The 25,205-nt window shown below is 54.8% G+C and overlaps 6 protein-coding genes across 6 annotated transcripts; 3 read left to right on the top strand and 3 right to left on the bottom strand.

Moving 5' to 3' along the window:
• Positions 1 to 424: 424 nt before the first annotated feature.
• On the top strand, positions 425 to 2,940 carry CORC01_06020 (catalase; the record flags this gene model as incomplete). The annotated part of the gene is made up of 7 exons (XM_022617662.1): positions 425 to 709; positions 768 to 1,043; positions 1,136 to 1,158; positions 1,225 to 1,369; positions 1,421 to 1,783; positions 1,834 to 2,041; positions 2,093 to 2,940. The coding sequence occupies 7 exons, from the start codon at positions 425 to 427 to the stop codon at positions 2,938 to 2,940; spliced, it is 2,148 nt and encodes a 715-aa protein (XP_022475903.1).
• A 724-nt stretch (positions 2,941 to 3,664) lies between these two features.
• Positions 3,665 to 5,049, bottom strand: CORC01_06019 (uncharacterized protein; the record flags this gene model as incomplete). Its single annotated transcript, XM_022617661.1, has 4 exons — positions 3,665 to 3,989; positions 4,066 to 4,341; positions 4,401 to 4,902; positions 4,956 to 5,049. 4 exons carry the CDS (start codon positions 5,047 to 5,049, stop codon positions 3,665 to 3,667), a joined length of 1,197 nt encoding a protein of 398 aa, XP_022475902.1.
• Positions 5,050 to 8,202: 3,153 nt separating this feature from the next.
• Positions 8,203 to 9,021, top strand: CORC01_06018 (DnaJ domain-containing protein; the record flags this gene model as incomplete). Its single annotated transcript, XM_022617660.1, has 1 exon — positions 8,203 to 9,021. One exon carries the CDS (start codon positions 8,203 to 8,205, stop codon positions 9,019 to 9,021), a length of 819 nt encoding a protein of 272 aa, XP_022475901.1.
• A 137-nt stretch (positions 9,022 to 9,158) lies between these two features.
• Positions 9,159 to 10,397, bottom strand: CORC01_06017 (folate-binding protein YgfZ; the record flags this gene model as incomplete). The annotated part of the gene is made up of 1 exon (XM_022617659.1): positions 9,159 to 10,397. One exon carries the CDS (start codon positions 10,395 to 10,397, stop codon positions 9,159 to 9,161), a length of 1,239 nt encoding a protein of 412 aa, XP_022475900.1.
• Positions 10,398 to 12,049: 1,652 nt separating this feature from the next.
• On the top strand, positions 12,050 to 13,979 carry CORC01_06016 (kelch repeat protein; the record flags this gene model as incomplete). Its single annotated transcript, XM_022617658.1, has 4 exons — positions 12,050 to 12,167; positions 12,229 to 13,033; positions 13,096 to 13,437; positions 13,496 to 13,979. The coding sequence occupies 4 exons, from the start codon at positions 12,050 to 12,052 to the stop codon at positions 13,977 to 13,979; spliced, it is 1,749 nt and encodes a 582-aa protein (XP_022475899.1).
• Positions 13,980 to 23,984: 10,005 nt separating this feature from the next.
• CORC01_06015 (uncharacterized protein) lies at positions 23,985 to 24,791 on the bottom strand (the record flags this gene model as incomplete). The annotated part of the gene is made up of 1 exon (XM_022617657.1): positions 23,985 to 24,791. The coding sequence occupies one exon, from the start codon at positions 24,789 to 24,791 to the stop codon at positions 23,985 to 23,987; it is 807 nt and encodes a 268-aa protein (XP_022475898.1).
• Positions 24,792 to 25,205: the final 414 nt, after the last annotated feature.

Genomic DNA, 25,205 nt, shown 5'->3' with positions numbered 1-25,205 from the left:
TATGATGCTATCACTCCTTATGCTCCCGGCACACCCATTTGGAAGGAGGCGGCGCGGTGTGCTTACCTCCTGGTGATGTGGATGTGGAATTATTCTGGGCAAGCCCGTACTACCTTAGTGTCCTTTCCCGGCCTGGCGAAGATGTCCTCCTTCCAAGTTCATCGAGCTCACTGCCCCCCCTTGCGGCTGGTGTTGTTTAGTAGGAGACCTAGGTAGTTCAGAGACAAAGCTCCGCCTGTCAACCCAAAGGTCTGGAGCTCATAAGTAGCCTTCCGTCCCTCGGCAATGTTGACTTATCCAACGGCTGTCACTTTCTTTACGCTCGAGACCAAGAAGTGCTTGTCTAGCCTACTCAATCTTTTACTATCGACCGAAGGGAAGACTTATGTAGGTGCAAGGGCATTCTTCTGACCGCCAACTCAACATGCATACCACCCTCCTGCTGGCCGGTCTCGGCCTGGCTGCCCTCTCTTCAGCTGGCTGTCCCTTCGCAGATCCATCAAACATCAAGGCTCGAACCGAAAGCGACGGCTCTCGCGGCCATGTGTCAGGCTACGAGGTAGACGACTCTACAGGCGATCCGTACCTCACATCCGACGTCGGCGGCCCTATCGAGGACCAAGTAAGCTTGAAGGCCGGCGTCCGTGGCTCGACGTTGCTCGAGGATTTTATCTTTCGCCAAAAGATTACCCACTTCGACCACGAGAGAGTAAGCCCATGATTGTCCGTCTCAGCTGGACACTCCCGACTAAGTGACCCATCCACAGGTACCGGAACGAGCCGTCCACGCCCGCGGTGCCGGTGCCTACGGAACCTTTACAAGCTATGGCGACTATAGCAACCTCACGGCCGCTTCATTCCTGGGCGCAGCGGGAAAGCAAACCTCCACGTTTGTGCGGTTTTCCACTGTTGCTGGATCAAGAGGAAGTGCGGACACTGCCAGAGATGTGCATGGTTTTGCCACCCGATTCTTCACTGATGAGGGCAACTTTGATATCGTGGGAAACAACATTCCAGTGTTTTTCATTCAAGACGCCATTCAGGTAAGTCATTTACACCCTTCCGAGTCTCCAGTACGGACTTTATCTGCCAATGCTTAATGCCACCACCAACACTGTGAGCTGACTTTCTGCAGTTCCCAGACTTAATTCACGCAGTGTAAGACTTGCTCCAGGCCATTTCATACACATCGGCGCCCAAATACTGACGTTATGGCCCATACAGAAAACCTCGCGGTGACAATGAGATCCCACAAGCTGCTACAGCTCATGATTCTGCATGGGACTTCTTCAGCTCTCAAACTACCACCCTTCACACCTTGTTCTGGGCAATGGCTGGATACGGTATCCCGAGAAGTTATAGACACATGGTGAGCAGAACGAGAGCTTCATAGCTGCCAAAATCTAACCAACACTCCTAGGATGGCTTTGGTGTGCACACCTTCCGCGCCGTCACGGACGACGGCAATTCTAAGCTTATCAAGTGGCACTGGAAGACGAAACAGGGCAAGGCCAGCTTGGTCTGGGAAGAAGCCCAGATCGTTTCGGGCAAGAATGCCGACTACCACCGCCAGGACCTCTGGGATGCGATTGAATCTGGAAATGGACCCGAATGGGAACTCTCCGTTCAGGTCCTCGATGAGGAGGATACTCTCAAGTTTGGATTCGACCTGTTGGACCCGACAAAGATCATCCCCGAGGAGATTGCACCCCTCCAAAAACTCGGCAAGATGAAGTTGGATGCCAACCCGGTCAACTACTTTGCCGAGACTGAACAGATTATGGTGTGTTCTACAACCATACTTCGTCTCTGAGCATGGCTAATTCATCGCAGTTCCAACCCGGGCATATTGTTAGAGGCATAGACTTCACTGAAGACCCTCTGCTGCAGGGCCGCATCTTTTCTTACCTGGACACTCAGATCAACCGTCACGGCGGGCCCAACTTCGAACAGCTGCCGATCAACCGCCCAACCACGCCCATTCACAACAACAACCGAGACGGTGCTGGCCAGAACTTCATCCACCGAAACCGCAACTCCTGTGGGTCATTTCTTCATTCTCGTCGACTTACCCGACTGACCGAATAATCAGACACTCCGAATACACTCAACGAGGGCTTCCCTAAGCAAGCGAACCAAACTCAGGGCAACGGCTTCTTCACGGCGCCTGGCCGCACTAACAATGGCCAACTGGTCCGCGAGATCTCTGACAGCTTTTCAGATCACTGGTCTCAGCCGCGCCTCTTCTACAACTCCTTGACCCCCATCGAGCAGCAATTTCTAATCAACGCCATCCGCTTTGAAACCAGCCACCTCGAATCCACCGAGGTTAAGCAGAACGTTCTCACACAGCTGAACAAGATCAGCAACGACATTGCGAACCGTGTCGCCGATGCCCTAGGCATGAACCGTCTGCAGCCCGATGCGCAGTACTACCACAACAAGACTACTCAGGGGCTCTCAATCTTTGGCAACAAGCTGCCCTCCATCGCGACCCTGAAGGTCGGTATCCTTGCAAGCCTGTCAGCTGACGGCTCCGTGAGCCAAGGCAAGGAGTTTAGGGATGCTTTTGCCACTGACGGTGTTTTGGTGACCGTCATCGCCGAGAGGCTGGCTGACGGCGTCGATATGACATACTCACAAGCTGACGCCACGTCATTCGACGGTGTCATTGTTGCCCGCGGCGCTGATGGTCTGTTCAATGGCAACATTAAGCCGTCTCCTTTGTATCCGGCCGGTAGACCTGCACAGCTTGTCATCGACTCCTACAGATGGGGAAAGCCGGTGGGCAGCATTGGCGCGGCTCTCGACGAGTCGGCAGCCCTCGGTGTCAAGGCCGGTGAGGGCGTGTACTCCGCCGCAGACGTAATCACCGTCGTGAACAGCTTCAAGGATGGTCTGTCGACATTTAGATTCACTGACCGTTTCGCAACGGACTAGGACTGCGCTGCGTAAGCGAGATGTGTTTCTCTTCGTGTCCATAGTTGATGTCCACTTGTCCACCAAGGCTACGGCAAAGTAAGGCTTCTTAGATATCAATGTGACGTACTACTACATCACATACGTGGTGTTGGATCCTTCAGAGTGACTGCCGCGCGTCATTACTGTTTGTTTAATGACCATTACTGTAAGCAATACTGCGGCGACACTGGACATTCCTAACGCAACCAGCCAGCCAGCCGAGGGCAATCGGCATTGACTGCGCTGACCTTATTTGTCACTGAACCTTCTATTTTATATGTCCCAGCTTGGCCAAGCCGTTTGGCATTCGCGGTGCGACGGCATCCTGGACGATGGCGACGAAGCTATCACTGCAACCTTCTGAGCCTTTTCGGAATATAGGCTCGCTGCCGCTCGCGCGTAATTATGGTCACCCCAACGTAATTGATAATTTCAGTTAGTAGGGTGCTAAAAGTCGATTATAGGTGGGCGTCAAATGGGTTTTTGTAATTGAGGGAAGAGAAACGTTGTTCAAGTGACACTGTAGCAGGAAACAATATGCTTTGCTCGTCATGCATTATCATTATTCGTAATGTAGTGGTACAGGTGTACTAGGTAATACAGGGTATCTCTGCGACTCATCCTGGAAGCGTCCCCTTCGGACCACCATTTTTTTTTTTTTCGCCGCTGTCGTTCCATCACCCCCTCCCCCTTGTGAATCACATCATACAGACATGATCAAACCCAGTCCGCAGCCTTCTTGGCTCATCGAGGCCTTGAACTCGCTCGCGCGCCTCCAGTGCTCGCGATCGATACGTTCCTCCTCCTTGCGCATCTTGAAGTCGAGCAGGCCGTCGTCGCCCTTGCGCTGGCGTACCATTTCGGCCTCGACCTTCTTAAAAGTCTGCCAGTCGTCCATCTGAGACGGATGAGGCACCTGTTGCACCTCCCCTAGACTCTTTTGGCCGTCGACGCGTTCCAGGAGAAGCTCGAGGCGGTACTTGTCGGTGGTGGCGTCGAGTTTGTTGCCGTACTGGCGGATTGTGTAACTAAAAATGTCATGGTCAGTTTATCTCATTTCTTTGGAGTCTTGGGTACTGAAGAGGGTAAGCCTGGAAAACTTACAGGCCATCATAGCGCACGCCGGCTTGGGGAGCAAGCGTGCTCTTGAGGCGGTAGCCCCTCAGGATGCGGATCTGAGTCCCGACTTGGGTGAGGAGAGAAACGTGCATGTCGGAGAGCCGGCCCTCGCGGACGTATCGGTAAAGGTGGCCGCGGATATGCTCCTCGCGTCCGGTAAGGAGGGGCAGGGCGGTGACTCCGTATTTACCCTTGGTGGGCTTCTCGACCGCGGTGCCAATGACGCCGTCACGGTGCGCGCAAGCGAGGTTCAACCACCAGCTTTGAAAAAAAAAAATTAGCATACTACCAATGAAAGATTCATTAGTCGGTGAACTTACTGTCCAGGCTCAAACTGCTGGTTCCCCTCTACTTCCGAGATGGGGTCGCAGCAGCTGTTGTTGACGGCCCAAGACTCGAGAGGGTCCATGCCAGAAGCGGTGAAGTGGATGTCGCGCATCTCGCCGCCGATCGACAGGGTGCGCTGGCGCACTTGATCGAGAGAAAAGTAGTGCTCGCGGAAGCGGGCTCTCCAAATTTTCTGCAGGCTCTCGCATAGAGCCATGTCGGCGCGGAAGCGGAGCGGCAGCGGGAGGGGCCGGTGGGCGGGGTCGAGGACGTCGGCGAGCAGCTTGTCTAGGCGAGCGTACTGGAGCGTCTCAAAGTCGAGGAATTGAGTGTGGTGCAGCTCGTCCTTGAGAGCTCTCTCCAGGAGGCTCTGGATTCTATCTGCGTGGGGCCCGAGGCTCTTTGACTGGCGAAGTGACGTCCGTACCGAGTCACAGAGCTCGAGGAGTTCCTCTTTGGTGGGCAGCGGCTCGATGGGAGGGGAGGGAAGATCACCTGGATGGTGTTAGACACTGGTGAACGTCGCTCGGTGGCCTGGTAATGCTGACCTGCTCCGGGGTATCTCATAAAGTACGTTTCTGTAGTTCCGTCCATCTGGAATGGTGAACGGCAAGGCCTAGTCATGATTTGGGTGGGCGACATGATGCTCGAATTGAGAGAATCAATGCCTCAAGTGAGAGAAGTCGCTCCGTGGTCCTTTGTAGGAGTGGAAAGTGGCATCTACACGTTGTAGGGGCGCCGATTTGTTTCGCTGATGTCTCCGGGACTAGTGGCTGGGGTTGATCGTTCGTGCGCAGGGCGTGTTCTCTCAAGATCGAGCGTATCTTGCAAATGAAACTTCCAAGACGGAGGGAAACGAACAGCGGCTTATATGAAGATGAGGAGACGAGGACGATGGCTTGAAGAGGAGAGTGGTATTCAGGCTAGCCAAGGCGTGCACCCGTGAACCCGCGGAGTCCACGGGTGTGTGAGATGGCCGGAATCAGACGCGGCGTGGGGTTCACTTGTAAGACACAACGTGCAAAAGGGGAAAGTTCCGTCCGTTGGAACCATTCAACTGGGAAGAGTGAAGCGTCCGGGGAGGAAGGACGATGGGTTCATTATGCCTCTCAGGTGATGGTGGCGTGCGCTACCGAGGGTTTGGTTTGGGTCGGCGATCGCAGACGCTGGACTTTGGTACTCCAACCGAGAGCGAGCAGGGATTTCCAAAGGACTAGCTGCTAGGGGCCGCCAAGCCGGGTGATCGGTGGCAGAGGTACCTATCTGTCAGCTCATCTGCTTGGTAGGTACGAGCCAGTCTAGCAGAAGAAGAATTAGCATCATGCGGAAGGCGCTTTGGAGGCTGGAGACGTACCAGACTTGTGGCAATGGGTGGATGACCGCCGCAGAGGTAAGGTACTAAAGCAGAGGGGGAGGATGGTAGGAGAGAATTGTGGCAACGGGGTCGGGCAAGGACAAGGTCCGTCAGCCAATGACTTCTCGACGTGGGCGTGAAATCTCTTTAGTGATTATACCATCTCCGGTGATGATGCGAGACATCCTGTTACAGATCAAATCCGTCGACCGTGTGAATGGCATGGCGCCGACTGTCCCAAGCTGTCGGCGCCTCGCTGAGCCATGTGGCATCCGTCCGGATATGTCGTAGTCGCTTCCGGTCGGCGCTCCTTTCGGCAGCAGTATACCTTTTCCGGCGCTCATTCGGAGCATGTTTGATCCCCGATGCCCTAGCGTCCAGCTCAGGTCTTTGACAACTCAGGCCCAAGGTTTAGGTAGTCCCGAATCCGACTTCAAGCCGCTTCTCCCAGCTTCGTCGGTGGTGCAACGTTTTGGTTCGAGGCCTGTGGATTCTCTGCAACACTCTCCATTAGTGGCGGCCTCCACATCGCACTTCTAGATTCGCCAACTTCAGGGCTGGACACCCATTCAACCGGTCTCATCAATTCCATCCGGAGACTCGGAATTGTGGCGTGCCCTTACTCAGGTCGGCCAAACGCTTTAATGGTCCAATAGCTGTCATCACACCCGAACCGGGCAAGGCATAATACGGAGGCATCCTCGGCCTGCTTTTGCCCGTCACCCGCCGCCATTCCTTGACTGGCGGAAGTCTCAACGTCAATATGTCTCAACTTGAGACGTAGCGCTGAGTAAAAGTTCTGAAACCAGGATTTCGATCTGTTGGGACGCTGCTTCAACTGCTCCGAGGCCCACGAGCCAGGCACTTTGCGGTAGGGGAGGTCCACCCTGACCTGAAAGACGACAGTGATAGTCTCAAGGAGTTCGCTGAGAGAAAGACGTAGGTGGATTCAATGTTGACGTCGACGGGCGCAAGGCATCAAATGAACGCCCCCTCAGGTAGGCTGATGAAGAGGCACTATCAGCACATGAGCTGCCCCAAGACTCCTGCTCTCGTTAGAGCCATAGGGAGTGGCGGAATGATTGAAAACCTCAAGGTAGTCCACGTGGAGCCGCGCCCTGGTTATCAGTGCTTCAAACCCAGCGAACATAGCCTCTCCGAGGCTAATCAGTGGCCTGGCACTGGCCAAGATACCCGACAAAATTAGGTGAATCAGAGATGGCCTGCAAGTGGCTTGTTCTTCGCTTCAATTGAAAATATGATTCTCCAAGACGGTTCGAGTTAGCCGAGTCCTCAAAAGCGCTCGGCTCGGATAATGCGCACTGAATAATTTCGGTTAGGCCTTGGAGGGTGGACTCGTGGAAGCCAACAAAGACTATGAAGTTGTTCAGCATGCAGACACTACAAGTCAGATTCATGCGGATCTTGTCAAGCAGTCAAAGTCGGATCTTGCGCTCAGGATTGACTAAAGACCGCATTGTGCCTGTGCCTGTGTTCGGTGACTTGTTCTTCTTGATCATTTGGTCTTCCTCCAGTCCTAGACATAGGCATCTCGATACGTATCGAGTACCGGCTTTGCGCGCCTCTTGGTCCTGTAGCGAAGTGCGAGGCAGAGATGCAACGTGCTAGGAGCGAGAGTGTTGAACAAGCGAGGAGAATGAGAAGTGGTAAATTAGAGGTCGACTTTTCCGCCCACGTCGAATCCTTGCGGAACGGTTGAGAATGCCATGTGGTGTCAAGATCCGAATGGCCGCCAAGCAACGGCGGACAAGATTGACATTTGTGTGTACGGACGTAACTCAAGCAAGCCACGCTAGCGAACCGTTTGTCGTCTCCATGGCCAATTCGACCCAGGAACATGGAAGAACAGTGTGATATTTACAATGACGGAAAGAGACTAGAATCAAGTATGTCGATCCAGAAAGCTGGAAGTGGGTTACCTCTTCATAATGTGGTTGGTTGAAAAACGAAGACAGTCGGGCATTCTGAGAAGAGACACCTGCGGGCGCACTATCCCTTTGACTGTCGTTACTGAGGTAGGCGATGGGGTTGCTTCTGTCTCACTTTTCATATTGGGTTTATTGGCGAGATGCATTGTTGGTTTCCTTCTGAATAAGGAACTTGAGGCTGAAACGAATACAAACGGGAAACGAAAACGTCGAGAGCGGCAACAAGAGAACCCAACGGAGGAGAGATGACATACCCAGAGCCTTGAGGTATGGAAGGTGACGATGTGTGATTGGAGTTTGGCAGAATGAAAGTTGGAGTACGGACGTAAAGCGCGTCCCCACTTTCCCCGACGCCCACTCAGCTCCACGCGACCCGACAGAGAAGCTTGGCTGCAGCCTGCAGGCCACATGCAAAACTTCAACTTGTCACCTCCATCCTCCGACAGGATCCCATAGTCCATCCACGTCACGACCCAGAACAATTCGCCGAAAATGGACAACAACAAAGACCTTCTCGCCAAAGCGAAGGAGTACTCGGCCAACAACGTGGACCTCTACGACTTGCTGCAGATCGAGAGCACCGTCACCGAGGAGAAGGACGTCCGCCGCGCGTGGCGCAAACAGTCGCTCAACTACCACCCGGACAAGCTCAAGGAAGCCTTTGACCCAGAAAAATGGGAGCTCATCGAGACGGCGCGCGACATACTGCTCGACGCCGCCGCCCGCGCCGCCTACGACAACGCCCGCAAGGCTGTCCTCCTGCGCAAGGCCGAACGCGACCGCGTCCAGGGTCAGCGCAAGCGGCTTATTGACGAGCTTGAGGCCGCGGAGCAAGAGGGGAAGAGACAAAAGCTCGCAGAGCAGGAGAAGGCCCGCGAGCTGGAGCGGGAGAGGGCGCGGCTCGCCGAAGAGGGACGCCGGCGCATGGCGGAGGAGTCGGAGAGGTTCAAGCGTGAGAACCTGGAGCGGCTAGAGAGGGAGAGGGAGCCCGATGAATACGACGAAAAGTTGGCCGAGTTGCAACAACGGCTAGATGAGAAGAGGCGACAAAAGGCGGAGAAGAAGGCAAAGAAGAAGGGCGGCGCGGCGGGTGATGCTGTCGACGTTGCCACTCCTGCGGCAGCAAACGCACCAGAATTAGCACCAAAAGCGACTCCAGCAGCAGCGCCCCCCAAATGGGAGGACCTCAAGGCACGGATGATCGCGGCCCAGAGGCTTAAAGAAGCAAGAAAGGCTGCTGAAGCTGGGCAAGCGACCGAGGAAGAGGTCAAGCAAAAATACGAGACATTTCGGGCTCTCGACCCGAGGTAAAAGGACTAGACACGCTCAGGGTGGACATGGCGTGCTTTGGTGGAGGTTGGAGGAGGTGATGGCGGACGAGGCCGCAACGAAATAACTGCGCGATGATACCCCTTTTTCTATTGTACAATACGAGCGGCACTGACTTTTCAGTTACCAGATGCCTCGTTCAACCCATTCCTCAGCCATTCGGGCACGAAGGCCTTGATCTTCACTGCGTTGTTCTGCTCACCATCCCCCTCGCCCTCGCCCCATTTTAGCAAGAATTCATTGGCGGGGTCAAAGGTGGAAGCGGCTGTCTCGCCAGGCAAGACGATGTCGGTCATGATCTCCAGACGGCACAGCCCTAGGCCAACATTCCCGATGCCCTTGAGCCACTTTCCTGCACTCCTCCCTTTCTTGCCAGCCCTTCCGATGCTCGTCTCTCGCGGAATCGATTCTGCGGGCAGACCCTCGGGGCCATGATTCGCATCTTCCTCTGGGCGGTACTGCAGCGTCTGGGGGATGGCTCTGTCCACGCCGTAAATCATGCATGGCAGGACCCGCTTGCGCACCACGCCGCGATGCTTCGTCCGGATCGTGAGCTCCTGTCCCACGTAGCAACCCTTGTGATAGTCGATTCCATTCATATAATCCATGTTCGTCTCCTGCGGCAGCGCGTGCTCTCGAATGACCTCGTCCTGGCCCTCGGCAACGCCCTGCAGATATCGCCTGATGGTGTAGCTGTCCTCTGTGGTCACGTCCAGATCCAACGCCGGCGGCGTGTCCCTGCCCTGCACCACGCGGTAGCCCAGACCTGGTGTCCTCGGATCCTTGGTGATGGTGCTCAGCAACGCGGGATCCGTCGTAATCGGCTTCGAGCTATCGTCCCAAGCATGCCATACCGTCGCCTCGTCTACCGCAAGCAGCCGGACGGTGAGCTTTGCCCTCAGTTTGTACCGCTTGATGTGCTTCGCGAGCCTCTCGGCCTCGTTCGCGTCGACCTCGATGAGGAACCGCGCCCCGGCCTGCTCCGACTCCGCCGCAACGCCGCCGCCGAGGCCCGCGACGTCGGGGTATATAAAGACGTCGTGCAGCACGCGGCCCGTGGCGTTGAGGAACGCGGCGTAGAAGCCCGTCTGTCGCGCGCGGGCTGCCTCGGAGGCGATGTTGCCCGTTATGACGCCCTGCAGGAACTTTGCGGCGTCGGCGCCGGCTACGGAGATGAGGCGTCGGGAGGGGAGGGCCGCGTAGCCGGCTGTGGGGGGCGCGGGCGGCGGACGGGTGGTGTTGCTACTCGAATATTGTCGGCGTTGGTGCTGCTGTTGGCGGCAGGTGCGGCAGACGAAGGTTGCTGCGGATAGCTGCTTGCGCGCTGCAAGCGTCGCGTTGTGGGTGACGGTGTTCATTGCCGAGCTCGAGTGCTCCGTTCGAGGGAAAGTTGTAGAAAAGAAAAGTCGTCGGTCTAAGAAGAGATGGAAATTGAAAAAGATGTTTGACGCGGTCGGCGACCGAGCTAGTTGTGCGGTATTCTAACACGCCCGCGATGGGGGTCTGCTAATTGCTATTGGAATACGGATTTGGGAAGGAAAATTGTTGCTCGTTTGTCATGACGTCCTAGCTCCGGTGCGCACGGGACTCTCGGCCCGGGGTTAAGTGGCACAAGCCTAATGTGAGGGACGCAGAGTCGACGGCCTTGCTCCGATTCTTGCCCCACTGACGGAAGGGACACTGAGGTGGCACGCTGGACAGTGGAGACTGGAGAGGTTCGGCTCATCATTTCATGGGTTTCCCTCCACGTGTGGCCTGTGCTTTCTTAAGCTAAAGTGCTGCCTAGAGACGATGAGCTCGAATGGTTAAGCTTTCTACAATATGCATCCTCCGACCATGACCTTGACATTCGTACTCCCTACGACTACGGATACCTGGGCGGAAGTGAGGAGACATGAGGACGCGCAGCTGCAGTGCTTCACTGGTTGCCTGGACGCACTAAGTCGATGCGGAATACGATTTGAGAGCGCTTATCCGTAGATAAAGCATGCTTTTCCCAGTGTTGATATCCGCAGTCACTTGGCAATACTGACCATTGCTTGAAGATACGATTCCTCTATCGGCTCAAGTTGCATGAGGTTCATGAGATCCATCTGATGATGGCGCTTCAAAATCATACTAGCTGATTGACTCGACGGGTTTGGCGTTTTCACAAATCTCGAGCCACCACTCGACGTTCTCGAACGCTCTTCTCTCAGCATAATCACTGCTGGCCAACCGATAGCATGACGCGAATACCTAACAATGTCAAGCAGAAGCATGCGGCAGTGAGGCACGGGCGCAGCACGCAGGCGGCGGCAGAGGCGTGCGCTCCTCATGGCAGGGCTGAAGGCGTCGGCTGCGGGATTGTGGTCCCGGGAGCTCCCAAATTTCCATGAATATCGACCCCCAGCAGGCATACGATGAACACCCGCCAATGGCAGCCACGTTGCTAGCGGTCCCGGTAAGCGCTAATGCTCGACGCGCCCCGTGGCAGTGAGGTGCCAAGACGAGTGTCGCACCTGTTCGCGCCAAATCAGCCAATTTCCCCCTCCCGAAACCCCCATACAATATAAATCGGTGTCGCAGATCAGTACCCCAGGGGTCGCCACTCGAGATTGACTGGAGGATCAGGGGTACGAAGGTATTTATCGTTGGACTGGTGGGCTCGATCCCGTCACCTCGAGCGGATCCCCGAATCCTACGAATATCAGCAGTCTGACCAATGCTACCCTCCCTTGTCTACAGAAAGGATGAAGACATTGGACATGTTTTTCTCGCGCTCCTTCCCGCTCGCGCCACACTTTCCTCTCCAACCCTCTTTCTCTCGATCTCGTCCATCCCGTGATCGTCACTTGGAATGAGTTGATCTCGCGTCTGAAGGATACTCTCTCGTTTGCGGTACGGTACCCCTCGGGGCGGCGACCTTCATCACACATCATATTCGGTACATCGACCCGGTTCGTTGTAGGTTGAGCAGCGGCGATTCGATCACGGGACAACACCGAAGATCATCCCGAGATTCGCCATCATGGTGTCGCGGTCATGGTTGGCGACGGTTCTCGCCGTCGGGCAGCTCTCTTCCATCTGTAACGCGCAAGTAGATGTGCCCTCAATCAACAACTTTCGCAGAAGAGTCTTCGCTCGAGGTAAGCATTGGCCTGTGTCTCTCCGATGACACGAGGTGAGGGCGTCACTAACGATGCTTAGCCTCCGTCATTGGTCATTGGGTGTATTACGATGGAGGTGAAGTATCACAGGTCGTCGATGGAACGAGTCCCCTGTCACAATGGCGGCCCTCAAACCCAACCAACACCACTCTCTCCATCGACCTTACCAAATCGTGGACGGCAGAGGATGTGGAGGTCAAGGAGACCTCAAAGTCTGCCCCAAAGATGATGAGACAGGCAATTTTCACGGACAACTCTTCAGCCTCGTTCTATATCTGGGGAGGCTTCACCTCATACGGCGCCAAGCTCCCAGCCGCGAAACTCTGGCACTTTACCACCGATGGTAGCGGTGGCGGCCAATGGGGCACCGTGCTCCCCCACGGCAACGACGTTTTTACCGCACTCACCCGCTCACAAGGCGGCGCCTTCGTCAGCACAAAAGACTCGGGTTTCTACTTTGGCGGTTTCTCGGATGGGGGCTCCGATCCCCACCCAAACGGTCCCGTGCCGGGTTTCTTGCAGTTCAACTACTCGGCGACAGACACGGCGTGGACAAACAATACCGCCAGTGTCCCGTACTCCGACTACGGCACCTTGGTAGGAGCCACGGCCCACTACGCGCCTTTTGGACCGAATGGTCTGATCATGATCTTTGGCGGAGGATCGCAGGTCATTGGGAACGGCCAGAGCGTGGATAACGTGGGCTATCTCAGCTTCAGCAAAATCTTTTTCATGGACCCCGTTACCAAGGAGTGGTACAGCCAACAGACCAGCGGGAACGCTCCCGGTCCGCGCATGTGGCACTGCACCGTTGGAGTTCAGGGTCCCAACAACACATATGAGATGTAGGTTCATGATAACTCCACCAGAAGGAGCTTTTCCTCGGGCAATTTTAATCGATTTCCAGCTTCATGCACGGTGGCAGCAACATCGCCAACAAGGAAACATTTGACGAGGTCTACATCCTCTCGCTTCCCGGTTTCGTATGGCAAAAGGCAAACTACACGTCACGCGCCCCCCGAGACACTCACTCATGCGTTGTCGCCGGTCAACGTCAGATGATCACCTTTGGAGGCGTCAACAGGATGGCAGCCAACGGGAACTCGACAATCTTCTTCAACGAAGAGGACCCCTTCCGCCAGGGCGTGGGCGTGTTCGATCTCACGGCGTTAGCATGGAAAGATCAGTATGAACCCACTGCCGCCACATACGATTCTCCGGATGCCGTCAAGGCGTGGTACAATGAGGGGTAGGTTTAGCCACGGTCACAATGATGTACCTAGTGTAAAGTCACTGACTGTGAGCAGTAATCTCGCCAACGTCCAATACTCCTCAGGCGTCGAGGCGCTCATCAACTACGGCAAATCCGGATCGGGCTCGAGCCCAGGTTCAGGCTCCGGCTCCAAATCTTCCAACACGGGTGCAATCGCCGGCGGCGTCGTAGGAGGGGTAGCGGGAGTCGCCCTCATCGTCCTGGCCGCGTTTTTCCTCATGAGGCGGCGGAAGCACAGGAAGGTTCCAACTGAGGAATTCGGCGGCGGACACAACGTGGTCGAAGCGCCAGGAACGGACTACTACAATAACGGCGGCATGCAGCAAACGGCCTACTCACCGGGTCCCGCCCCGTCGACGACAGCGCCGCCGTCCGAGCTCCAGGGGGAGCACAGGGACCACTCGCCGTTCTCGGCCGGCGATATGCCACTCAAGATGATGCAGCCACCCGAGATGGACGCGCGGGAGCCGCGGCACTTTTACGCGGCGGAGCTGGACGGGACAGAAGCGCGGAAGTGAGTGACCCTAAGGACAAGATTTGCTTGTTTGGTCCGGTTTGGAAAACACCTCCAACAGGACAGATGGAATCCATGATGAGATGTGAAATATTCTAGGTCAGGTAATGTTTCCATAAAATGGAGAGTGCACAGTACACTATATCATACCCGAGAGCGTATTCGTTCTTGAGTTCCGCATAGTCTTTTCACTGGCCTCAGCTAGGGGCAACACACCCTGTGGCTACTCAAGCTTGCGTGGACTTGTAGAGACTCTCGGTAAAACAACATCCGAGAGGGCAGAGACTGAGAATGAGTTGAGACGCCACTTTCAGCTCAGAAGAAGCCGGCGTAGCTTTTCGTGAATCCTTATTAGAGACTTTGACCATGAGACTATCTCAGCAAGATGCAACGTGTGGGTAAGTAGGCACAGGGGTAGGCAAGTGCGGCGCCGGGAAATAAGACTCGAAGAATTTCTTCTTCCTCACACTTTGAGACAGATCATGCCCTTGCATCCCTCAGGTTCAGCTGTCAGGCCGCTTCTAGTCTGGGAACGGAGCGCAGGCTACCTATGCCAAGGGCACAAGCTGTGATGTCTTCAAGGGGTTCATGTGCCGCATCTCTCATCGGTGTGAATGAATGGTTAACGGTCTCCTCATTTCTGTTTGATACCGCACCAACAGCCGGACCTTCATATCACTATATAGCTCTCATCTCGCAATTTTCTTTTTCCATTAGAATTCTCACCATTACCAATGAAGCCAGCCACAGCCCGACTGGAGGGAGCAAGGTGCCACTGAGTGGCCAGCCTACGCGGACCGGCGCCACGAGCAGCAACAGCCGCACCTTTAAGACCGGAACCCAAAAGGATGATGCAACCACATCTACCGTCGTTGAAGAGGTTCCGGTCGACGATTTCGCAGCTGCGGCCAGCAGCAAGCTGCCGCCGTCCTTCGACATCCCGGGCAACTGGATGAGGGAACCGCTCGGTCTCGGTCAGCTCAAGCCTCCCACGGCTCGCGAGACTCTGATTACAGCATCACCCAGTACGACCTGGAACTGGTGTCGGGTGGCTATGGCAGGCTCCGCTTCATTTGCACCGATGGATACAGTTTCTGGTTCATCGATAGGACTGGGGACAGGTACGGGGTCAGTGTTGACCTTCCCGGTGCTCCGGTGCATGAACTCGTGTACCGCTCCACCTACCGTACTATTGTTGGGCCAGTTCATGCGGGGCCGGCAGCTTGTCTAATCTGCCAGATGGCATGATAATGATAACAACGTGGTGTTTGTAGCACCACTCGGGCGGAGGTTTTCAATTCTAAATACATAATCTTTCGAGTCGATCTTTCCTCTCAGGAAATCTTTTGTGTGATTCGATCCAGCGGTCCCCAAGTCAAGACCATGTTGGCATAGGACCACCTCCACTTGTGTAACCTGTTTCGAGAGACGGTGATGGGGAGCTCGGAACATAAAAGAGGTGCCCTCACCTTGTAGACGACATGGTTTTGCCGTGAAAACTCAGACTTTACGAAGCCGAAAAATGCTTGCGAGAATCAGTTTCGTGAAATGGATTTCTCGAGCTCACCTGTTGGGTTCTGACCATCACCCATACCAAAGATCAAGCAAGAAGTCTATCTACAACTGATGACACGATCCGAAGAACTTTCCGTCGGCCCGAGTCCGGCAGAGAATCTGCAAGCAGAAGTGCGTGCGGAGGAGGTGCGGGGACATTGATCGCTCTAGCCTGGCGCATATCATCTCACCGAACTCATTGAAGCGAGCTCATAGCTACTGGTGGGCTGCTGAGATCCTCTTAATTTCAGGCCAAGCCAAAGACCACCTCACGGTCGTCAACTCAAAGACACATGTTCGACGAGCAGCTGGTCCGCACCTGTGGTTCCCTGCGTTGCTATGCCTGCATTCCCGAGCGGGAAGACACGGAGACTTACTAAACTGTATAGCCCCTTTCACAATGCAACTCCTTTGCGGGTTCACTGTCAACAGTCATTTGTTTTTGCTCTCGTCTACTTAGTTTCCATATTCCAGATTTTTGGCTCATTAGGATAACTGTAGTTGTTCGTGCTTGTAAGTCGAATTACCATGGCGTCAACACTATGCCTCTGAATCTCGATTTCAGTAACGCCAACTCAGGGGATCAGTTGATGTGTCTAGAGCTTTTCGAACACATCCTTATTGACATGATGTTCTCTTTCGTAAGTATTAGCTATCGGACAAATTCAGCGAATCCAAGGTTGGTTTGAAGCCATGCTTCCAATGAGACGTTCATCACTATTTTAATTTCCTTCCTCCTCGGCAATAAGACAACCGGCCATCGGCCCACTGCCTTCCCAGAGGTCGACGACTACTACAATCGCGAAGACGGAGGGAAATCTCTGCTCTTTTGAGGGTAATTGGGCTCAAATACGAGATTTTCGCCATCTTTGATCGCCGCCGCGAAGAAACACCTGGTTCTATTCCGCTCCCTCAGGACGTAGAGATTATCGACATCAGCTTCGGCAAATCCAAGTGGTCATTGACCGGCTGGAGAAAGTCCAGCAACATGAGTGAGGTACATATGACTCTAGTATCGAATTTCTTCAGATGGAACCAGTGACGAGCGTTCATGCCTGGTGCCGAAAAAAGTGCGCCCCCCTGAGGGTGGAGGTGTGTAAGGGATATGTCGGCTCACGCCTACTGCCCCAAGTAGGTCGTTACATTACGACACGTCAATGAAACTTGGCTTTTTACAATAATCATTGTTTCCGTCTACGGAAGGAAGGCGGGGGGCCAGACCTTATCACAATGAAATTGCAGTGCCTCTGATGCTATTTTGTTTAGGCTTGAGAAGCGCGTTACAGAAACATTTTCCATCAAACGAGAAGCAGAATATCTTGCTCAGTTTCCCGTATTCCGTGTGATTATCCGTGCGCGCTGATCAACGGCCAAATATATATGTTTGATGTTGATTGGAAGCCTGGGCCATGATTCGGTCCCGAATGGGCACTCTCACATGAACAGTAACAACGACTTGATGAGACGGATGAATAAAGTGTACTAATACTTGTAGCGGGGAATGCCACATTCAGGTTTGCAACAAAACGTCCCCTGCCCGACTGACGCATTCACAATGGTGAGCGGATAGTCCCGATGGACGTGCAATCCGGAGCCAGAATGTCCACTCTCCCAGACGGCGACCCACTCTGTCGAAGCTGAGAAATGCGGGCTGATTAGGTATAGGTCTGCGGGGGAGATAAACAGACCGTCGAGCCGGCTCGAGTATCACACGTCTCATACCGGGGAGCGCAGCCCCGGTAGCACAAGCCACTCGGCCGAATAGACGGGATGGCGGAACCTCTAGGGGGCAAGTTTGCGTCCTAGCTGCACGAGGGGATAGGACCCCACGATGGGACGGGAACCAGAGCCCTGGGACCAGGGCTCACCGGGCAAACCTCCGTCGAGGCCATCGTGAGTTCATCGACGCAACCGCGGCGATCCGTGGTCTCGATCCCAACGTCCTGTACACTTCACACTCTCTCGCCGATCACTTTCCGCCTCATCGCCGCAAATGATGACAGCATCACTCCTACACGGCGCCGAGAGGGATGGGCAAACCATAAACACCGGCAGCCGTGTCCACAAGGTGCCACAAGATGGAATGGAAGCCGGCCGTCCGAACTGCCTGTTGGAATCGCCCCTCGATCCAAGCAAGAAGATCAACACGCTATCTAATGACTTCATCATTTGTAGGGGTCCAAGACGGGTCCCGCGGGAGTGGCACTCATCTTAGTGGTGGACGTCTAAAATATGGGGTAAAAGGGGGGGGGGGGGTGCGGGGTTGCTGTCCCGGACTTTGGCATCTCCCCGAAGAGCCGGGTTCCTCGTACGCCGCGGCCGAGCCGCTCTCAAACCCGCGGGTTTGTATTTTGTCTTTCTTACTCCGTACCCTTGGGGGACTCAAGAGCCTAGAACAAAGCTGAGGAGCGGCTGAGGTAAGCGATCCGCAGGGTGGAAAGTCGATGGCCGTGGATGGAGCTTCTCTGGCGCATCATTCTGTGAGTCTCTGTCTCTCAGCCCTGCCCGGTCGTCGGGGTTGGACACACCTACAAACTCCGCTCCGCGCCGAAGCCCACGCCATCTCGTACGCGCGTGGCTCTCGTCTTTTGGACACCCCCACGCGTGGTACAGAGCGAGTGCGAGAGCGCGGCACATGCCTACACTATATACCGTCTGTACAGAGTAGTATTCGTCTAGGCGTAGAAATGGTTTAGTGTATCCGTACAGCTGTAGAGTTGCCAGCTACGCCATCATGGGACACGAGTCAGATTGTTAACGTCACGGTCACGTTCGTCCAGTCCAGTCAGGCGGTCGTGTCGCGTCTCGGGCCACCATAGTCAACCATCCATCATCCCGTCTCATCGGACACACCTGTCTCTGCTTAAGACGACACACTGGAGGGAGCTTTTTTTTTTTGGTCCCCGTCAGATGACTGGTGTTCACGTGAACTCGCACACAAACCGTTTCGTTTCCGAGAGACATGCAGAACGCAGACCAATGCCAGGAACCCGGAGAGACGGCATCCCCCTCCACCACACGGGCCAACTCTTGTTTTTCTCTCGTCGCAAAGCAGACGGCGGGTGTGCTCATTCCGTGAACCGCTGATCTGGAAGGAACTCGTCTTGTGATCCGGACGGTCCTCACTGGTGTGGAGACGTCGTTCCTCGGTGCCGAGGGGCGGGAGGAATCTCATGAGCTCTTCGGGGGGGGGGGAGCGGGCACACGGAGCATGGCGCAGCGGCGAGCTGTGAGCCATGCACTACTGTTTTGCTTCAGAATGCAAGATGTGTTTGAAAACGATTTTGGGACACGGCTGTTGGTGCTTTCGCCCTGCTCATCCTCTCAGATCGTGAGCTGGTGCGTCGGCTCTATTGGGCACACTTGATTGTAAATCCGATCTGGTCTAGAGCCTGCCAACGACGACGACCCAGATGATACCGGCTTAAAGACTGACAAATCCGCTGGTGGCTCGGCCGCGACCATCCAGCACGTTCTACGGGAAAGCGTTGTGTGGATCGGCCACCTCTCACGCACAGGCGCGGCCCGCTGCTTGCATTTTTTTTTTTCACGTTTGGGGGTGGTGGGGAGGGTGTATACGTACATGATGTCTCTGATTTCCAAGCCAACAGTCTTTTGAACCAGTCATCGGCCGCACGGGCGAAGTGTGGGAAAATCCTTGGCAGTCCTTGGGACCTGGAGGGGGGAGAATGATGACTGATGAATAATTCGGCCTGAGCTTACGAAAGCAGCCCCTGCCAGTTTGCACAATCAGGAACACATGTTTTGCTATTAACACACCCCTTTATGCATGCTCGGCAATCCAAATGGGCATCCGTAAGATGGAGAGAAGGGTCCATAAATCTCGGCCCCCGGGCTACGGCCGTCCAAGGGGAAAAGAGACCCACAGGTTCTGGACTTGCGGGTTGCAATGTGAGATTATCTTCAATGCCAAGCAATTGTCCATCTCAGAGCGGCGGTGGGGATAACGGAGGGAGAGATGCGGCGGCGCAAGGCCAGGCACCATCGCGAGATTTCAGGGCCCGGTGACTCAATAAAAAAAAAATACTCCGAACGGGGCTACTTCGCTTCCCTTAACCACATTGGAAACCCCTCTTCCTCAATATTCCACATCATATAGTCATCACCATGTAGTCGCGATCGCACAAATCCCACCCTTGCGAGAAAGTGCTTTATTGCAGTATACATCTTCGTCCCCTTGCCTCACCCACTCCCCGCCAGCAACAAGAAAACTCCACCGTATGCCCCCACCCTGCCGAAGGGGACTCACACAGACCGCACCCCGGCGGAGACGGGGGTTAGGATTCGTGGGATGGGGGCGGGCGGTTTGTTAGAGAATGATGGATCGGGGGCGGGCGGTGCGGGCAAACGCCTCACCCAGTCATCCAGCTTTCGTGCCCAGCCAAGATATCGCAAGCGAGTGAAGTTGTCTCGTCACTCAAGAGTAGAGACCTTTTCACAACGAGAGTCGATCTCGTTACTCTGGACCTGGAATTCCCACTGTACAGCTCAATCCGTGGGTCAATCCCCCCCCCCTTATCAAGCAGATCATGGACCCCTGGAAGGCATAACCCGCAGGGCCGCAACGAGACCCGTGGGGTAGATGATATGATTGCTGCGCGCGCGACGATCTTTCCATGCCGGCCTCAGAGCTTGTAGCCGTGGCCGTGGCCGCAGAACCCCCCCCCCTCTCTCTCTCCTCTTCTCAAACCCCGAAAATCCGATATATCGATAACGAAATTCCAAAGAGTTCGATCGCCTTGCAAATTTCGCCATCGTGACCTCAGCATTCTCCATACGTGGGCATCTCTCCCGGCCCTCATCGCACTGTTTTGCATAATCTCGAAAAAGAACCACCGCGCTCGTCATCACACAACCCAGACAAAGATTGCGTGCGCAAGACCTTTGGACTGAGTGGGAGACTTCAACTCTGTCTCAAGCCTGGCCCGTCTCTGCTTTTTGCACGATTGTCAACCGCCATGTTCCCCACTCTCACTACAGCCTCAAGATGATCGACGTGGACCAAGCAGGGCAGATGGGGTCCAGAATCAGATTGCAGCCCTCGATCTCTCTCTGGGGCCCGAAACCCACGCCCGTCAGACTTCAGGCCCTAACGATTGATAACCTGTGTGTGCCTGCTTGCCAGCGTGTCTCATCCGGGGGTGTCTTTCAGGGTTGGACGTGTCATCTGCACGCAGCTTTTGTGCGGGCACCGCTTTCTCGCCCTGCTCGCAGCCCAGCAGAAAAAAAATAAATAGATGGGTAACTATTAGAAAGAAGCAAAAAGCCCAGCGACGAGGTTGGCCAATTTCCCATAATGCTTGCCTGGGGCTCTGGGGCCGCTCAAGGCCCCAGGCGAATCCGCCCTTCACCGCCCTACTTTGACTTCTCTCTCTCTCTCTCACCCGCAGCCATTGATGAAATTTCCTTCCCTTGTGGGAAGGGGTGGAAGGGGAATGGACAGGGCTGGCCAAGGACAGCATATATCCGAACGGGGGCGGTCAAGCAAAGACGCATCGTGGGAACTCGCGCCGCCGCCAAGCGACTGGACGGATGTGTTTGTCAGAGCTTATGGGAGTAGCGCACCAACCTAGACACCTAGGTGCATCGATATGTATCCATATTGGGAAAAAACATGCACGGAATCTTGCCGAGACTTTATATTGACTCGGTGATCTAGTTTGAATCTGCAGACCAACTCACCAGTGTGCATTGATAAGGTAGCCATTTACCAGTCTTCCTGTTGACACAGGGCGCTACACTGTACACCTATTCCCCAAGCCCGCGGGAATCGAGCCCTCGATCGGGAAGGATGGCGCAGGTGAAACAGAAACAAGCGTCCCGCCTGCCCGCCGTCTGCCAGTCTCGTCACACCCGAATCTTCTTCCGAAGAAAGCACACCGTCCAACCCACATGTCTTTTTTAGGCTCTCCGTTCCCGAGACTGGCGAGCGAAAATAAGGAAATGGATTGACTGCACTCTCGCTGCCGGTGTGCCTGCCGTTGGGACACCCCATGAACCGACGCTGCCGGCTCGGCCAAGGCTTCCGACGGCGGCGGGAAAATTGGATCGACAGATGTATGCGGCACCACCCTCAAGCCGCCCTGTCGGCGTACCTACCTCTCACCTCGGGCTATTTCTCCCACGGTCCAACGTTCGGCTCTATCATGGTTCTGCCGACCAAATGACAGCGAGGTCGGAACTGATGGTGTGCTGGGTATGTATTCAGACCGGATGAATCATGTCAACGGCGGGAGGCACAAGTTACAACACACACCCCCTCCTCCAGTGAAGCTTGTCGCTTCCAGTTGCCAGTCCCTTTTTTTTTTCTGCACGCTGGGCCGGCTCACTTTTGAGATTCGAAATTGCCCTGGATGATTAATAGTTTCCGCATCGCGAAAGGCCACGAGGCACCCATCGATAGGCCGGCGAGCTTGCCCAATTAATTGCAATTAATTGCCATTTGTCGTCGGTGAAAGCGACCAAGAGCCCTAGCGAACCTCGCAAAGCTTCGCAGCCAAGCCCAATCATGGTGCCATTTCCATCTCCTTTGATCTGCCAATCTGGCAGTGAGATCTCGCCTCGCTTGCTGCGCCTTATGTCAGCCGGGATGATGGTCGCTTCGGCCTGAAGAAGGGGGCCGCGCTCGGGCCCCTCTGCGCACCACCTGTCCCCACGTCCCGCAGTATTCGGGCCCCGAGCAGGTGTCACCGTGTCGAACGGGTTTCTGGCTGCTGCGAAAATAAGGCGTTGCGGAAGTTGGTCTTCTCCGTCGGTTCCTTTGGGTCAGGCTTGTCTCTTTTGGGCTCGCCGTCTCCAGTCGGACGGGATTCGTCCGTCCGCGCGCACGCCCTGCAAAGGTAGTGACTGTCATTGATTTTTTATTTTTTTTTTTGCCTCGGTGACTCGCATTCGCTGTCGTGGCCGCGTACACCATGCCCGCGTAATTGTACGCGGGATGCACACGCCTTTTCCACTCATGTAGGCTTCGTATCGTCGTAATCGTCTTCAGGTTTTCTGCCTCTGCTCCCTCAAAGTCGCAGCTGCGCGCATCTTTGCCTCGCAATCGTGTTCTTTTCGGTTCCACAGCGAATTTCCATCAGATCAGACCAGACCAGACCAGATCATTGAGATAAACTCAATATCGTTCATCAGCTTTGGTCGTTGCCCGTGGCTTTTTATTCGCGGTCTAGATCAAATGATTACCGTGATAATGGACCGCCCGCGACTGGTATCCTCGGTGACATTTGTTTGTGCAAATCGCCTCGGGCGCACGGCGAATAATGAATAATGCTGGCGTCGGGCTTTTCGCTGTTTGCTTCACCTACCTGGCTTACCTCCAGGCAGCTAATTCCGACTTCTTGCGGCCACAAGGGAGCTGGAGGGGGAGTTAAAACACACCGCCAAAGTCCGAATGCCACGATTATTCCCTCGTGATTCGTCCACGATACGGCAGGCACGGCGTTAGTGAACCACGGAAAACTGTGACGGCCCTGAAAAAGAAGCGGAAGGGGGGCGGGGTGGGCGTGTCGATAGAATGTCGGGGCGCGGAAATCGAATCAGCTGTCGTTGTTCGCAGTGCTTTTGTGGCAGGCAGCACCAAGAGCAGCGGCACAAGGCAGGCAGCTTGGCTTCAAGAGTGAGGTAAGCGAGCGAGGGGTTGACAGTGAGTGACAGAACCGGAGGTTGAGCCACGCCGATCTGCCGAGATCGCAGGGCGCTTTCACCACCCTCTTGTCTGGTACCTGGCGAAAATGAAGGTCTTTTTTTTGGTGGTGCGCGATAACGCAACGCGCAGCGGCGCATTGTCGCCGTCTTCGCTGAATCATGTAGACTGCCTAAATGACTCGTCAGCGCAAGTTTCAACCCCGAGATGAGGCGAATGAAGAAGCAATGATGCAACAGTGACTTACGTGACTGTATCGCTCCCAGTCCTCCGACCAGACATTCACAATATTGCAAAAGCGTTGGAAAAGGGAGGGGGGTTCAGATTGAAGATTGGTTTCAATTGATTCTGAGCTCGCTTTTGAGGGGGCGCTGGTGTTGACCCAAGCGGCTGGTTTCTATCTGTCTGTAACACAAGGCTGGGCCATTCAACCGCGGATTCTCCACGATAGGGAGCCGGGGAGCGGGCAGCAGAAGAGAAAAGTAGATCCATTATCCATCAAGGCCCTCAAAGCATATTTCGATCCACTCCTTTGGATCGACCAGCTTGTGCCTCTACTTCTCATTGCGACAAAAGGAAGTAAGATGAGAAGAGATGAAATTCCTGAATGGGACATTGCTGTCGTTTTGTAATTCCAAATAATTCGTAACCCATGCCGTTGATTTGGTATCGGTAACAAGTAACGCCATAGATATGCAAACGCTCGCTGATAAATGCCAAAGAAGAGATCATGTAAAAATCACAGACAAAGGTGGTAAGAGTGTGAGACCGTTCTCAAGTGTAGTCTTTCTAGTACACTGAGATGGCAGACACAAGCCTTGCTGGATTGCGGGGCGGCAGGTAGAAGCCTTCTGAGTAGAAGGTGCCGTCGTTTTGTTGTTGAGAGATCTCTTCCTTGACACCCTTCTCGTTGAAGGTGAGCACTGCGTTTGGTGGTGATGGAGGCATCGACTCGTCGTCTGAGATGTCCGAGTCGTGCTCTAGCTCTGGTGGTGAGCTGGAGCTGGAGTGGGATGGTGTGCGGACGAGCTCGAGCTGTGCGTAGTCTTCCTCGAGGTCATCCTCCTCCATGTCGTAGTCTTCCGAGACTTCGACGGTTGATGTTCTCGGGGAGGCGGGGGTAGAGGCGGAGACGGAGGCGGAGGGCATGCGGCGGAGGGAGACGGTGTCGGCCATCTCGACGTCGTCCTCCTCCTCGTAATCGTCGTCGGAGACAGAAGAGTCATCCGAGTCGGAGGAGTCGTCCTCGTACAAGTCCTCCGAGTCCTCAGCGATGGTGTCGGCCCATTGGATGTGACGGTCGTTGGTCTCAGTCTTGGTGGCACCGCGGACGGATTGGTTGAACCAGCTCTCTTGCTCCCGCTCGGCATCGGCGAGCTCGAGCATCAGGGAGTCGAGGAGGTTGGCGTGGCCGACGAGGAGGCGAAGGTCGTGGTCGGCGCGGGCAGCCTCGGAGGAGAGCTTGGCCCGGGCCTTGTGGGCGAGGTAGTAAGTCTGGGTGATGCTCATCTTCTTCTTCTGGACGGCGAGGCGGAGAGGTTGCTGTCGTTGTTGTGTGTGAGGAGCAAAGGCGGTGGTGGTGGTGGTTGTCGACATTTTGTATAACTGTGCACCAATGGTGACTGATATGTCGCGATTTTGGCTGGTATGACTCAAAGCGAAATCGGGGGGTGCAAGATGCAGTGGGGCAGGGATGCCTGGGCTAGCTGGCTTGGTCTGTGATGATGCTTTGGTAATCTCAAGAGGCTGTTATAGTACCAGATGAGGCGAGGTAAGACGGGAAGAGGCAAGATCGATGATGGTTATATAATAGTTCAGGGGAAGATATTGTTTCTTCTTGAGGGGTTATTATCGATCTTGGTCTGGTCTGTGAAGCTGAGGCTAGATGATGAGAATCTCTAGATGGTTGGGAAGGGGAAACACTTTTCTTTTAACTCAGGTCGCTCCGCTGACCTGGGCTTGTCGGGCTCGGAGAGAAGAAAAGAGAGAGGAGCGGTGACAAGGGGAGGG

This window comes from Colletotrichum orchidophilum (assembly GCF_001831195.1).
Source record: "Colletotrichum orchidophilum strain IMI 309357 chromosome Unknown Scaffold_43.1, whole genome shotgun sequence".
NCBI lineage: Eukaryota > Fungi > Ascomycota > Sordariomycetes > Glomerellales > Glomerellaceae > Colletotrichum > Colletotrichum orchidophilum.
This window is presented reverse-complemented; position numbering and strand designations above follow the sequence as displayed.